The sequence below is a fragment of the Pipra filicauda genome, unplaced genomic scaffold, assembly GCF_003945595.2.
Source record: "Pipra filicauda isolate LSUMZ 115617 unplaced genomic scaffold, ASM394559v2 scaffold81_size6448238_pilon, whole genome shotgun sequence".
NCBI classification, from domain to species: domain Eukaryota; kingdom Metazoa; phylum Chordata; class Aves; order Passeriformes; family Pipridae; genus Pipra; species Pipra filicauda.
Genome location: NW_024104998.1, coordinates 3,211,879 through 3,227,742, shown reverse-complemented (window position 1 = coordinate 3,227,742; position 15,864 = coordinate 3,211,879). Strand labels below are relative to the sequence as shown.

The 15,864-nt window shown below is 37.4% G+C and overlaps 1 protein-coding gene across 3 annotated transcripts in view; it reads right to left on the bottom strand.

The window, feature by feature from the left end:
• TOX (thymocyte selection associated high mobility group box) overlaps positions 1-15,864 on the bottom strand; it is a 223,750-nt gene that overhangs the window by 37,203 nt on the left and 170,683 nt on the right. For 2 of the 3 annotated variants that reach the window (XM_027719426.2, XM_027719425.2), the window contains exons 4-5: positions 8,213-8,491; positions 1,576-1,806 (exon numbers count right to left, since the gene is read on the bottom strand). In XM_027719426.2, coding sequence (XP_027575227.1) covers positions 1,576-1,806; positions 8,213-8,491 — 510 coding nt within the window. The remainder of the gene's footprint in view (positions 1-1,575; positions 1,807-8,212; positions 8,492-15,864) is intronic. The other variant, XM_027719427.2, reaches the window with a different exon arrangement.

Sequence of the window (15,864 nt, the reverse complement as noted above, 5' to 3'; positions counted from 1 at the left end):
GACTGTCCCTCCTACAAGCCAGAAGGTATGTGGAACAAAGAGGAACAGGATTAAAAGCTCTTGCTTGTGAACTTAATCAAAAGCATAGTCTGTACTTTTTCTGGATCAAAACTGAACAAACATCATCATGGTCCCAAAAAGTAATGCTCAAGTACAGAACTGGGAAGATCTAAACAGCGTGTCAGATCTAGAACATTGGCCTTTGCTGGACATATTCATATGCTTCTCCCTTTTCTTAAAGGGAGAAGAAAGAAGCAACACAACAAAATAAATAATGTGCCGGGCCAAGTGATTTCTCTCATCCCTGGGTTCAGAAAATTACCTTTCCTCAAGCTAAGCCTTCTAAATGCTGGACTTATTCAATGGTGGATACCAGATAGCATAAGATTTTTTTTTTTTTTAAGATAGTCAATGAGTGCCAAATCTTGATTCTTACTAAACTGCTATCTTTAACAGGAATCTATATGTACCTTCACCATCCAGTTATTAACAAAGTAAATCTTTTTTTTTCAAGCCCAAATAATTTTATGTACCAAAAAATCTTAAAAATTTTTTTCTTTAATTCTTAGTCTTATTAGCTATAATTTTGCAGTAATAATGTGTGAATGAATGAGATACAATTTAGTACCAGTACTTTTCCATTCTGTGTGTTGACATCAACCCCCACTCAGGTCTCCTGCAACCAATATAACTCTCACCCAGCGTGTCCTGTCTTTCTGTATCTGTTTCCTTCTTAAAGTTCCCATTTCTTTATCAAACCAATCAATTCTGCTGGCAGTTGGTAGAAGTGCAACCAGAAACAACAAAAAAAGCAATGGTATGCTATAGCGAGGATGAACGGTATTTGCCAACTGTCACCACATGAACATAATGAGCTTCCAGAGTTGCCCACTTTTACATAGCATTCGACTGACTTGGAAGGATTTCTGCAAAGGGTCGGGTTCAGCTCTGCTGACCTTATTGCAGAACCAAGGCCTTTCTATGGAAGATGGAACTAACTAAAGGATGTGATTTCCACAGCCCACATGTATGCTAGAGGATACACCAGAACACTGTCCATTTGCCAGTGTCCACCCTAGGTCTCTTTGGGTCAACACATCACTCATTTCTTTCATAAAAGTCTCATGGTTTGGGAGCAAAGGTAAGCTCAGCTTCCCTTCTGGCATAATGGGATCATGGGGCAGGGAAACATCCGCAACTAGGAGCTCAAATATATGTCAGGTCCCACTGCACAGGTCTAACCTTTGGCAGCAAGATCCTCTTACAGCATGGTGTCAATACACAGGGCAATGCCATCGTAAAATCCTAGGCCCATTAATTCTGGCATAAACCAATCCTAAATATAATCCTAAGGCTTGTGTTACACCCTAAGAAACTAAGAAAACTCTTTTACTGGTTTCATACAGATGAAATGAAACAATACTCTCCTTATCTCAGTTCTCTTTAAATCATATTCTTGAAATGTCACATATTCAAGTTTCATCCTGGCAAACAAAAGAAGCTGCCTACGGTGCTTAGATGACCCTGATAACACTTTCCTGAAACAAAGCCTCTGAGCTGTAGCACATATTGTACCTGTTTTTGTTCTTCTCCTAAGCCGTCCCACATTGAAGCTACAATTTTAGAGACTTCACCAAAAGTAGCATTGGGGTTTTGGCCCTTGATGGCTGCTTGAGTGTCTCGAAAGAACAATGCATAGGCAGACACAGGTTTCTGTGGCTCATTTGGGTCCTTCTTCTTCTTCTTTTTGGGAGTTTTAGGTTTCTTTCCCATATCTGAAGCAGGTCTCTTCTCGCCACCATTGACCTGCAACATAAAATTAGGAAAGTACTATTAAAAAACTAGCCAATTTAATTCAGTCCGTCCATCATTAAAGCCTCTGTGATACAAAAATTTTGGATTTTTCATGCAAAAATAGAATTTTTGTTGCCATCTTTGATAATCCAAATGTTGACACTCTCTCGCCCTTCCTCAGTTTGTCCCCAGACTACTGTTCAAATCAATTTCTTCTGCAACTGGTGGTACACTTTCCAGGGACTTTGAATAGAATTGGACTGTGAATTAAACAATTAAAGTTACAGACATTCCCCTATACACCTTCTAATTAAAGTCTGAAGAAACAAAGCTTCACCAGTATAGACAGTTTAGAGTCCCTTGAAGGATCAGTTCTGATCTATCTGTATTTAGCCGCACAGTTTCTTCGTCTGCTCATGTAGAAGCAAACGGTTCAAGGAAGGGAGTGAAAGAGGAATGGTGTATGGAGAAAAGTTCATGTGCATCACCTGAAAGAAACTGCACATGAGCATTTGTGCAAACACTGAAGCACCTTATTTTCCTAGTGAAGCTGGTGAAGGGTCTAGAGCACAAGTCTTGTGAGGAGCAGCTGAAGAAACTGGGTTGCTTAGCCTGGAGAGAAGGTGGCTAAGGGGAGACCTCATCACTCTCTACAACTGCCTGAAAGCCACGTGTTGGGGTCTTGACCCAAGTTACAAGCCGCAGAATGAAATGGCCTCCAGTGGCACCTGGGGAAGTATAGTTGGATATTGGGAAAAACTTCTTCACCAAGAGGGTTGTCAAGCATTGGAACAGGCTGTCCAGGGAAGTGGTGGAGTTAGTCTCTCCAGTAGCATTTAAAAGATATGTAGATGTGGCAACTGGGGACATGGCTTAGTGGTGGACTTGGAAGTGTGAGGTTAACAGTTGGACTCAATGATTTTAAAAGTATTTTCCAACCTCAATGACTCTATGACTTACAAGCATATAAAGGGACACTGACCTGATTCTTCAACAGATTGGAGCTCCATGGCAAAGCAAATTCTCTTGATATGATCACTTAATTTACTATACCTGTAGCAATGATGTGTGATCTTATAAGTGGTTTCAAAGGCTTTTTTCTTTTGTAGGCATGACCAAAGTGCTGTGCATCATAAGGGTTTTGAAGTGTGAGAAGATCAAGAGCATAAAAGGTATGCTCTAGGCTAAGGATCTACTAGGCATGACTTCTTTCACTTCCTTCTATTATTATTTTTTAATAATGCATATCAAGTGGTACAGAAGAACACATGTTCAAATCAGTGGAACTGCATGAGTAAAATGCCTAGAAATCCTCATTTTGAGAAAAAAAGCTTTTTTATTTTTCTATATGCATCACTGTGTGGTGTCCAACAGAACCCAGGTGACTACAGTGAACAACCTGGATCTCTGTGGCTTACTAAAAACAGCAACAAAGCGATGACCACAATTTGAAAATGAAATCGATTGTTTCCTGGGCATTATGTTACAATAGATGCATCTTTAATACAAAGTTAATGGACATGAAGCCTTTTGGTAGCATTTGGGAAATACGAAAAAACAGAAGCAGTGTGCTACCTATTATTAAGCTATCCAACATTTAATCTCTTGCTAATATTTCATTCTATGGGGTACACAAGAATACCCATTAAAGCATAATTACTAGGGCTCCCTAGTTAACTTGACATCAGTTTAAACTCTTTAGAAGTCCTGTGCAAACTCCAGGAGCAAGAAGACTTGACGATAATTTGTTCTATGGTTAAATTTTTACCTCTGGGATTTGCTAAAGTTTTCCTCTTTTCACAGCAGTTTTGAAACAAGGAGATTTTAAAGTTCTCTCTATATAAGGATACCACACTACTTCAACTACCCTTAAACGAGGTGATATACTACAGAAACTTGTGTAAGTCGCCTTCTGGTAATCTGTTCTGAGAACGGCTCTAAAACCTTATTCTCCAACCTTAATGATCAAGACACTTCAAATCCCGAGTGTTAAAAACAGAGTACTCACAGGGGAAATTCTGTTTGTCTTATATGAAAATAACAAAATAAAAAGAATACAAGAATTCAAGTACTAATAATCCTGCAAATGGCTGTGATGATGGCCTACCTTATGCTCCCATCAGTCTATCAGCTTCATAGACTCCACTTCTAACCACCAAAGCAGAGACAGATGGAAAATAAAATAAAACCCATATATATTCTGCTAGGCATAGACTTGTGCCTCAAAATCCCTGGAGGTGTAGTTAGCTCATGGTAATCCACCTCCTGTCATGGCTTATTGCTTAATTATGGTGATGTATTTAACTTATTTATCACAAGAAAGCAATAATCTTTCACTTTAAAAAAGTGTACGTTAACCATGTTGCACATATAATAGATCACAAGAACATCTAGTGTAGGGTTTAAAACTATCAAGTAAGGCACATCATTGATATCTAAATGTCCCTTGAGAACTTAGAAAATGTCTATAAGCATATTTAAAATAAACTGCAATAGTACCAAAGCCTTTAATGGAGCTAGGAGAGCTGTTTTATGCACACTATCTTGCAGTAATCGCTGTAGTTTAAAATAGATTTTAATCAAGCACCATCTGCATAATAGGTTGAACAGACAACATGGAATTCTACTTATAACTCCTATCATATAAAGTAAATATTGTAAAATCTCTGCCACATAAAGAGAATATGCTGAAGCAGTTCTTTAGTAATTGTGTTTCTGTTATTTAATTCTTGCTACTTGCAGTCCTCTCTCTCTCTTCCCTCTAAAATACATTATTTGAATTTCTCTCATAAGTGATATGCAAATGAGCATGGAAGAAAACCCTGTTATCCATCTATGAAGAAATACTTATTTACAAACCAGTAATGCTTCCAGCAGCTCACAATTATGCTTGGCAATAACCAAGTACATGTTTAACGATCCAACAGTATGAATTATGGCAAGAATTACATAAATGTAATATTCCGATGTTGAGATGGTCAGAATAAAGCATGTGCTAAGTGGCCACTTTGTTTATAATGTTTTTTCAGTTACTTAAAAGTATTGATTTTTAAGTTCTCTCTTTTTATTTCTTCTAACGACAGCCCCACATATGACATTTAGAAGAATTAAGGAGACTCCTTTCAGACATTATATCCTTAGTCTGAGACTACATTTCACATTTCCATGGACCTAGCAGCTTTCTGACTGCATATCTAGCTTTACAATTACACTACTACTGTCACTGATCTTATGGTCAAGCAACCTCAGCTGTCCTGATTTTAGAGCCACAGCACGTAGGGAAACTGAGCCCTCTATAACACATCTCCTTTCTCTTTTTTCGTACAAGGGAATATAGGACAGCTGAAGTCTGAACAGCCTAAATGAAAGGGTCTTTATGAGAATGAGTATTGTCAAAAAATATTTAGCAGCTGCTGCCATTAGTTCTGTGTATGTTGGATAAGGCTTACAAGGATTTGAATATTTGTCATAGAATGAACATCCAAGAAGTTCAGTACATGAACAATTACATTAGTTTGTAAAGTTTCCCCATTACTGGAATTTGGAATACATACATTAAGTTGAGATGCTAATTTCTTTCACACACGGAAATCAGTGGTTCATAGGGATACAATTATATCTTTAGTCCAAAGATACATAATGTACATATTTGCTTATACTTTCCATCAACCTCTTTCTATAAATTCATGCAAACATGAACAGAGCATTGAGATTTCTGTATTTTTTTTCTCTAGATAGAAATAGGTATAGTTCTTAGGGAACTCTCTACCAACTGTGCTATCACAGGATCAGTGGCTTCTCTTTCACACATAAGGCTGGGATTTCAGCTGGTATAAACTAAGAAAGGTCATCTGACACTGAGGTGATTTTCCATTTGAAAATGTACTTTGTCTTTTTGATCAATGTTCGTATATAGGCAAACATCATCTTCTTCTGGTTAAATGGGGAGAACGTCGCTGTTGCTATTAACAATATGGTGAATTCAGAGGGAGTTGGTTTTTACACAGTCCTCATGGCAGGAACATCTTACTGATTCCATGAAGCGAGCTCCAGCAGCTACTACAGGACTGGAATATGTGCCCCTCCACTGAAGGACTGACTAATAAGCTGTGGCCCTGATCTCTTAAGTAATTGCAGACATCTACATGATAGTTTATAAATTAAAAAGAAAACTCCAAATTTAGTAAAGTTATATTCAGGTAAAAGACAGAGATTTTCACAGCAGACAGAACAGCTGGTCTGTCTCTTTCTGTCCCCATCCAGAGCCTTCTTTCACTGGGAAGAGGATTTCTGGAGTGAGAACATTCAGAGGTCCCTTCAAAGCAACTCCAAGAAAATGTAATACTCTTGTTTCTGGGGAGGAAGATCTCCACAGAAAACCAGCTTATTCTGAGTATTCATATCCATTCACTGGTAGTTTCCAGGAAGAGCAATGTTAACAGAATATACACAGTGGAGAGTTTTAAATCATGAACTACAACAATATACTAACTCCTTAGGCTGATTATTCAATCTCTATTGCCTTTTACGGAGGGAACTACAGCACAACTATCGCACTGGATCAGGCATGCCAGCCCACTGCCTGTCTCCAATGGTGGCCAGCCTCAGGTGTTTTCATGAAGCCCTAAGAAATCCCACAGAAGACAATGCATGACATTATCTGCTCCCCATCAATCTGGTTTAAACCATACTAGTCAGACAAGAATTTAAGCCCTCTGTCACTATTAACCAAATTTAATATCCTTTAAAACTTTTCTCTTGGTAGATATAATTATAGAATTTTAAGGCAATATATCTACTTCAGCATACTGTTGCACATTGTGCCTTTTGTCATCTTTTCCTGCTTAGACTGAGCATGAGAGAAAAATAACATAGCTTATTAAATAGTTGAACACTCTATAAGCTGGCTTCCACGAAGAAAGGACCAAGTCTTACTTAGTCTACAGTGGTTTATATTTCTCTATTGAAAACATTAGTTTCAGATAACTACTGCTTTCATGAAACCACAACCATACACTTTTGCTAGCCCAAAGTGTTACACTGAAAAAGTACATGAAAAGTATGGGTGAAATAACTGAAATATTTAATAGAAGCAGAAAGGTAATATTAATTATTTCTCCAGAATTTCGAGCATCTTGCACACTCCAATACATGTAAAAAAATTAGCAGAGCAACAGGAGTAGTAAATAAATTATTCTGAAAAAGTAAAGGCTGCTTGGAATTATTTTTACACAGCTGTATTCTAAAGTCCTCCTCAGTAAGGTAGTGCTCATTCAAAATGTATGAATTATTCAGTAATTTCTAAAACCTAAACTTTGTAAAATTAGGGGCATGTTCTGAAATAAAACTTTTGAATCAGAATTTATTCAAAATGTAGTAAAACATATGTCTCCAATTACATGATTATTTCATAGCTTGAGGCATGAAAAACAATATAATTTGAAAACAAATCAGGCTTACATTTCTTGACTGAATTATACCTCCTCAGCGACTCACAATATGTTTTCTTCACATTCCTCGTAAGTCTGCAACTTTCCCCCACAAGCCATCTCTGTGGTACACTACATGGTACACGCTACAATGCAGGAGTGCTCTGACAGGACTGCTATTTTGTAGTGACCATAAAATAGAGCTAAAGAGGTTCTCAATTTCAATATGCTCTATTCCCGGTTTAAGGGATGATTTTGTGCTAAATTTCAATCTTTCTGTGTCTCAGCTTTTCTGTCTGAATTTAAGATAATAGACTTGTGTACTTTTGAGAGGTTTTCAGGATTTTGAGAGATTGGGAGATTTTTGCATGCAAAACCTGCTATACAGATTGACATTTATTCTTTAAAGAAATTTATTATGTAAATTACTCTTATCACTTCATGCTTGTACTGACACTAAAATGAAGCTTAAACATGTCATAATGAAGTGTCAGCACCTCTCAAGGTATAAATGTATAATGGGTCTTCCAGATTTTCAAGGTAAGGTTTCTAAAGTTCACAGGATCTTTCTGTTCTGGTTGCTATGATGTTCTGTTCACTCATCCTGTGACCAAGTAGCAAAGACTAGCATATTGCACTGACTGTTCATACTTTTTATAGCAGTAACTTGATCTTTAACTGGAAACAAACATCCCTGCTATGCAAGTGAGAAAACTCAACCCTTATATTAAAGTCCTACAGAAATTACTATCCTTTAAGTGTTTAACAGGATTCCAGTTTGCTCTCATGAAGAGGAATGATGTAATTTACTCAAGCTGCCTGAAGAATTGACTGGATATTATAAGTTCTGTATTCATAACCCTTTATTCACTTCAATCAACCACCAATAATACATAAAGTATCACCTTAATAACTGTGGCCATATGATTCATTTAGCAGGTCCTAGAAATAACCATAATTTACATAGTAATCCTAGCATCTAAGCCTACCTTAGAGCTATCTTCTCCTTCATCTTCATGGACTGAACTGGATGGTGAAGGAGTTGCAGATTTGCTTCCAGGTGGAGAGGGCGAGTTGTGAGGAACACTGTTTCCACCCATATTCAAACCAAGCTGTGCACTGAGCTGGGACTGGTTAATAGTAGTCAGCTGCCCATGCTGCATCATTCCTGGCTGCCTAATATCTGCAGGTTGAACCCTTGGCCTCATGGTTGCCATCTGAGGATGGGAACTATATTGGGCTCCTTCTGTATTCCGTAAATCTTGCATCTACAAGAGGAAAAAAACTGTATTAAGCATATCACTAATAAAGTGTTCTGTTCCTTTAGACCTCAGTTGGCCTGATAGGCTAGGTAAGGCTTAAAGGAAATGGAAGTACTTAAATAAACATGTAAATACTGGAAATAAACAGAGTAAGGATATGATTGACATTTGCATAACACTGACTGTTATAAACTACTCAGGATCTAGTTGCAGCCCTTGGGAATAGCAAAAAAGCAATGAATTTTTTTTTCTCACGGGGGAACAAAAGGGCACTGCTTTCTTTAACTGCATGTAGAGTATTTTCGAAGTGCTAACGGTTAGAACTCTGAAGTTCAGACCTAGATCAGAACATGAACATCCTCAAAATTCAAGACAATTTCCAGATCCTGCTTTTTTAACATAGGATTTTTTGTGTTTGTGAGTTGTGATTTTGGGAGCTGCAGTTTTCTGAGTCTGAATATCTAGTATTAGGTCCAAATCTTTTTTGCCTGGTGCTACCCAATGAGATACTGGACTTTTCAGGATTCAGACCACTGACAAGAAGAATGCATTGATAGACTTATTAAATGATTTCTGAGTTGATTTACTGCTAAGACATATATGAACAGAAAGCTTGGAAATTGCAGGATTGACAAATGAATCCATTGTGCTATGTGGGTCACCGCTTCTTAGCATCAACGAGACATACTATTTTAATGCAAGCAACAAATTCAGTCTCTGCAAGGATAAGAATTAAAAGCACTGGAGGATGAAACTCCTTTCTTGTCCAGAGGTCAAATGCACATATACACAGACCTCAGCAGATTGTCTGTAACATCTTTTCAGTATACTCATACAGAAACACAACAAATAGGAAAGAGTATCAGAGAAAAGCTCAGATTTAAGCTAAGGTGTTCTGTGGTTGATTTAAAATTGAAGTGTCAATTCAGAGCTTAAACGAAATGGATATAGTTGTCTTTCTGTGCCTCAGACAAACATGCTGTATATATGAAATGGAATCTGACAGTAGCTACGATTGTGTAAGTTCCATTAAGATGAGGACATGTGTTAATGGTTCAATATATTAACGTAGCCACATTTATTCTATGGACAGTCTTTGTTAGACATGTCATGTGAATTGTCTATAGATCACTCAGATTTTATTTTTTTAAAACTTTTTATAACTTGTGACTTCTATAACCTATGTCTTGCTCATACACACACTCCTATATATCACAGCAATCTGTAAGATACCTTTTAACCAGTAATGCAAGGAAAAAAGTAAAGATAAACCTGTAACTTCACCTTTTCTCTTATTATTGATAGTGTAAAAATGTATCAATTTTAGGGAGATTTTTTATGAACTTGGGGATTGATTTTTGTAAAGGTGACTGATTGGCAGGAAATCAAACTAATAATACCATTAGTTATGGCATACTTACCACTTTACCTGTACTTGTGTCTCTGAAAAGTATTTGAAATGGCTTATGACAATGTGACATCCCAATTATAACTGTATTTATGTTACTTTAGAAATTAATAGTTTTTGGTAAAAAAGAGTTATTGATACAAACATGTTTTTCCACTTCATTTAATGATTACTAAAGCACCAGAGGAAAGGAGCAGAGAGACCACAGTGGATAAAACCAATTGAAGGCTGAAATTTGAATCCTTTATATTCTTAAATTACTACTGATTTCTTGGTCCCTTCCCTCCTTGCCAAGCATATTAGCCTCGAAAGATATCATTATCTCTGCCTCTAGCAGGCAACCTGCACCAAACCAGTTGTGCCCATGAAGCTGTAATTCCTGCTCGGCCATTTTGCTCTGGATCCAGCTACTGAGCCGGGCAGCAGTTGGGGAATGTGGAACAGAAGTGTGGGTTCTCAAAGTCCTCTTGGCCAGCTCGAGGCAGGTGGGTAGGGGATGGAAATCCATACAGTCCCTCACATGCTGGGCACAGGGAGGCAAAACCCTCCCCAAGACCCTCCCTTCAACCTGTCTGTGGTGCTCATGCTTCAGCATGGGTGTGTGCCCTCGCCAGGGACCCTCCACCCTGAAGGAGCTGAGCCCACGCTGCCCTGCTTGCAAATTCCTTGTGTTTTCATGGGGCAGGATTTCATGATGCTGAATAAACCCTGCCTGAAAAGCATGACTGCTTTTTAATAAGCATTGTAATGATTTTACAAACTCTAGAAAGGAAACAAGCACCATCTGATACTCCTAACTCCTATTTTGAATGAACTTGCAAATTATCTACCTCTAAAAGCAGGGCAAAAGTTACTATTTTAATTACTTTTCCTCAAGTAAAATATAACACAATTGCTCTAACTGACACACAGAAAGTTCCATCTGAACATAAGGAGGAACTTTTCAGTGTGGGTGACTGAGCACTGGAACAGGTTGCCCAGAGAGGTTGTGGAGACTCCCTCACTGGAGATATTCAGGAACTGCCTGGACACAATCCAGTGCCATGTGCTCTAGGATGACTCTTGGTTGGACCAGATGACCCACTGTGGTCCCTTCCAACCTTACCCCTTCTGTTATTCTGCTTTATTCAAAAAGATTTCTCCTTTATTAAAAACTCTTCATATGAACTACAAATATTACCAGATATAGATAATATTGGATTCAGAACATTCTGTGTTTGTTGTCTTTAAAAAAACATATATTTTTAAACAGTATGTGACACAATTTTAGGCCCAGCACTGAAGATAGACTGTGTTTTCAGATAATACAACACCAACTGTTGTTGATGTACTGAATGCATCCCCATACAAAACACACACGTGCATATATACATATATTTGCAAGAGAACCCTTCACTAGGGAAATTCTGAGGACTGCAAATGAGGTGGTGCAGTAGAAAAAAATCCAGTATTTTATTTTGACATGAATTCAGTTTGTCTTCTGAATTTTTAAATCAGATGAATACCAGGGACCTTCAGAAAATCAGGTGTAAACAGCAAGTTTGTTTAACATACATGTTCTCTTTTGGATGCTAAGCCAGAACCTCCCTGCTGCCCCCCAAGGCAGCTAACCACATAAATGTGAAAAGCTGTGAGGTTATACCATGGAAAACACGTGATGATGAACCTTCAGGTTCCTAAAGGATCAACAAACCAAGAACTGTTCCACCTTCTCTGTTGGGTTCAAGAACAGACTCATCCATGAAAACCACACACTTGGGTCATTGCTGAGGAGTGATGTTATGCCCCTGTTTCAGTAGATGTGACAACTTGTCTCTGCAGGAATAGTGTCACTAATCAGACACACTCTGTAAGCATTAAGTGCAAAGTATAACAAATGTCTTCTAAACGACTTCAAAATCAGAAGCTTCTTATTCCTTATTCCTCCAGATGGAGTTTTACAAAACTCACCGATGAGCAGTTGTGCCGAGGTCACATTCACTATACAGAGGCAACACTGCAAACACACTCCTGCCGAATGCAAAGCTGAATACAAATCCTGATGGATGGCAGTATGCCAAATGGAAGAACAAAGTTAAAGAGTTTTGAGTGTTACAGAGGATAAGGACAGTCTTAGACTGATGTCTTCAATGGTCTCTCTGATGATTTAATAATGATAATATCTGTCACTTTATATCAATCTCCATCTGTCAGTTCCAGGATGTTTCACAACTTGTGTTATATTCAGCTTTAGAACTGACTGGTTTTATTTTGATTTTACTAATGGGGAAGTTTCTTTTCACAGCTGATTTTTTTTCTGTTTCCAGTTTGCTTATAGGCAGAAACTGAGCACTCACCCCTGTAAGTGTTTGACTGCAAGTCAAAAGACATAGTACAGGTCACTAATTCTACGGTGTGTACCAAAACCCCTTATTGACACGTGGGTAGTGCAAAACCAGAACAGGGCTGTCTGGCTGAAAGCGAGCTCCTAGTGCCCTGCTCAAAGCTCCTGAGGTACTAAGAATTAAGCTTAAGTGCTTTAAACATCAGAGCATCGTTCAGCCCATCAGCTTAAAGTAAAAACAAAGCAAAGCATGGAGTGCAGAATACAGTGATATCATCCCTGTACAGTAACATCTTACTGCAGGACAATGTGAGTGCAGTGTCCAAATCACAGAATCACAGAAAATAGTGCTAGAAGGGACCTCAAAAGGTTATTTAGTCCAACACTATCTCACAGTAGGATTAGCTATACCTAAATCATTTCTGACAGATGTTTGTCTAACCCCTTCATAACCTCCCTAGGGCAATTCTTGTGCTTAACTATCCTTACAGTGGAAAGGGCTTTTTTCCATAATGTCTCACCTAAATCTCCTTTGTTGTAATTTAAACCTACTACTTTTTGCTCTGCTCCCAGTGGACATAAGGAATGTTTTTCTCCTTTTCTGTACACACTAGAAGGCTATTATGAATTTCCTTTCAGGTTTTTTTTTTCTTTAGACTAAACAACTAAACCTGAAGATTGAAAGACTTTGTTCATATGCTGTGTTTTCTACACATCTGATCATTCTTCCTGCTGTCCTCTGGACTACGTCCAATAACCTTCATCTTTCTTGAAATACTGTGCTCCAAAGTCCACAAAACATAGAAATTCTTATCTGACACAGCATTCAGATAGAATACTTCATCTCTCAAAGGACATAGCACATAGCAGTAAAAAAAAACCCAAATTGAATTATCTGCCTTTTTGATACAAGCTGGTTAACTCATACAAGATATAGAAAGAGCCAAATTGCAGGACTCTTTACTAATGTCCCAGAAGGTGGCTTTAGGAAGCAAATAATTGTTTTCTAAGAAGCATTAGACAGGCAGTTTCAAGGGGACTTTGCTGTTAGCAAAATAATTCACGTTATTTTTCTTGTTATAATTAATAACCATGAGGCAACATCTCTCCGAAAAGCCACACAGGTCCCAATTGTCCCTCCCTATTTAAATTCATTTGTAATAAATGGTATCATTAAATGAAAGAAGAAATACAGGTTGCCTGAACAGATCGAGGTAAATATAACAGGTCTAAGTACATGCAAGAAACACTAGAGATTACACACTGAAAATGAAAACCTTAAGGATGAAAACATAAGGAGAAATACACAGGGCTTACTCACTGAAGCAAGTGAAGATCACATATCTCACTACTCTGAGCAAATTCATATCAAGGCAAAGCAGACATTATTTCTATTACCACCACCAGGTCTTACAATGATTTTTGCTTAGTCTTCTACTCGCTGAACGCTCTTGTGTAGACGGACACTGCAGAAGTGGCTGATAGTTTTTTGCTTCTTGTCTAACTGGTCAAGGTAAGTCAGAGAGTAACAATTTTTCAGACAACAAGAAACTATGGTTAAATCAATTAATTAAAAAAAATGGAGAAAACCCATCGGATCTTAAATGTTATCTATGAGGTAACCATAGTGTGCTTCCTTCTTCACTGGCATGACCCAATGGAGTCACCATGTAGGTATCACAGACATTCTTTGGCAGGTAGAAGAAGTTTCTTTTAATAGTAATATTGTCACTTATATTCCCAGAAAACTTGTGCTACTACCTCTGCCATATTAAACCTGAATGTTTGTCTGTTCCCAAATAATGTGACATTAAAATGGAGCATTAGCCCTGATTCTGCCAACCTTCTGAAAAGCCATGAGATTCACTTAGAAATTTTACTGCTTTTATTTTAGGTGTTTTAATTATCTTCTAATATAAGCCAATACACATCTGCAGGATGTTTTCCAGAGATGCTCATTAAAAAAGAGAGAAAAAAAGTTAATTCCTACGTAATCACTCGACTCTGTAAGTGAAGGTTTCATGAGAGAAGAAAAGATAATATTACGTTGCCAGACAGGTTTGTGAGAGCAGGCACACTGAGAAAGAATTGTGTTTGGGAAACAACACTCACCATTTATAATCAAAACAACTGATAAACCAAAAAGCCTCATAACTGAATTTAGTGCTACAAAATTCAAGCAATATTCATCATACAGATGAGGAACAGGCTCTCCAGGGAAGTGGTCACAGCAACGAGACTGACAGAGTTCAAGATGCATTTGGACAATGCTCTCAGGCACATGGTGTGACTCTTGGGGATGGTCCTGTGCAGGGCCAGGTGTAGGACTTCGATGATTCTTGTGGGTCCCTTCCAATTCAGGACACTCTATGATTCTATATAATCAAAGCTAAACTTAAAAGAGTGTCTAAAATACAGAAATGTCCATTTAAGAATTCAGTTCTTACCAATGATCAAGCAGTAGTACCTTGTGGTTGTTCACTGCATGTTTTAGGTTAGGATCCTAGATTACCAGAAAGTAAATCAAAAGCAAACTATGCAGTTTCACCTGTTTTTTTCCATCACGGTGATGCCATTTCATGAGATAACTTAAAACTTGAGATAACTTGAAAATTTGTATTTATACAACAGAGAGAGAAAAAAAAAGTGACTCCAATATTTAGAGGCCTGAAATCTGACAGGAAGTTTGGCTTTACTGATTACAGTGGCTAAAACTGGTAAGTGGTATTTATGTCCTGTCATGAATGAAGACTGATCAAACCCAAAGGTCCTCATACTATTAGATCTCTGTCTCCATTCAGTTACAGTAGAAATCATATTTGCAAGCAAGTCTTGTTTTAGCTCATATATAAGTAGAGTGCTAAACAAAGATTTGTTATGAGAGCTAAGGTTACTATAAAATGACCACAGAGAACCATTCAAAACACATTAAAAGGAATAACTCAAAGCACCACCTAACAGAGGAAGGGGATGTGTGTTTTCATCTTCTCATTTTTATAATTCTCTTCTGTATCAGCTAACTATGTAATGGAAGACTATGTTTTAAAGTAAGTGAGCATTTGGGGAATATTTTAGTGCTGTATACAAGTGTATTTTTTATACTATGCCCACTGCATGAAATGAAAGGATGACTCAAAATTTCTGTTGATTAGGAAAACAATCTTAAAATTAAAGAGTGGAAACTTCAGATGTAAAGGGAACTCTAAACTAAAAATAATAAAAGAATACCTATTAAATCTACTACTCTAATCTTTTCAAAATCATTCTGTTAAAAATTAAACCACTTCAGGTTGTTTTATATAGTACTGATTCTGTAAGTGATCTTAAGCCCCTTTAAAGCAATTATATACTCAAAATTCGACTGCAAAATTTTATAGCACGATCACATAATGACAAAAATGCAGTAATACACAGTTTCTATATTTCTTGGTACACAGTTAATTTGGTGACTATTAACATTCTTTTCTACTTTATGTTTTAATATCCTTTGAGTCACACAGGGCCAAGGTCTCAAAACTAATCATAAAAAACTACTGACTGCTATTCACTCTAATATAATAACCCTTTATTTAAAACAACCTCCAATAAATTTCATTATAAGAAGTTATTAAAAGGGTTAAAAACCTATTAAATGTCAAAGAATTTGCC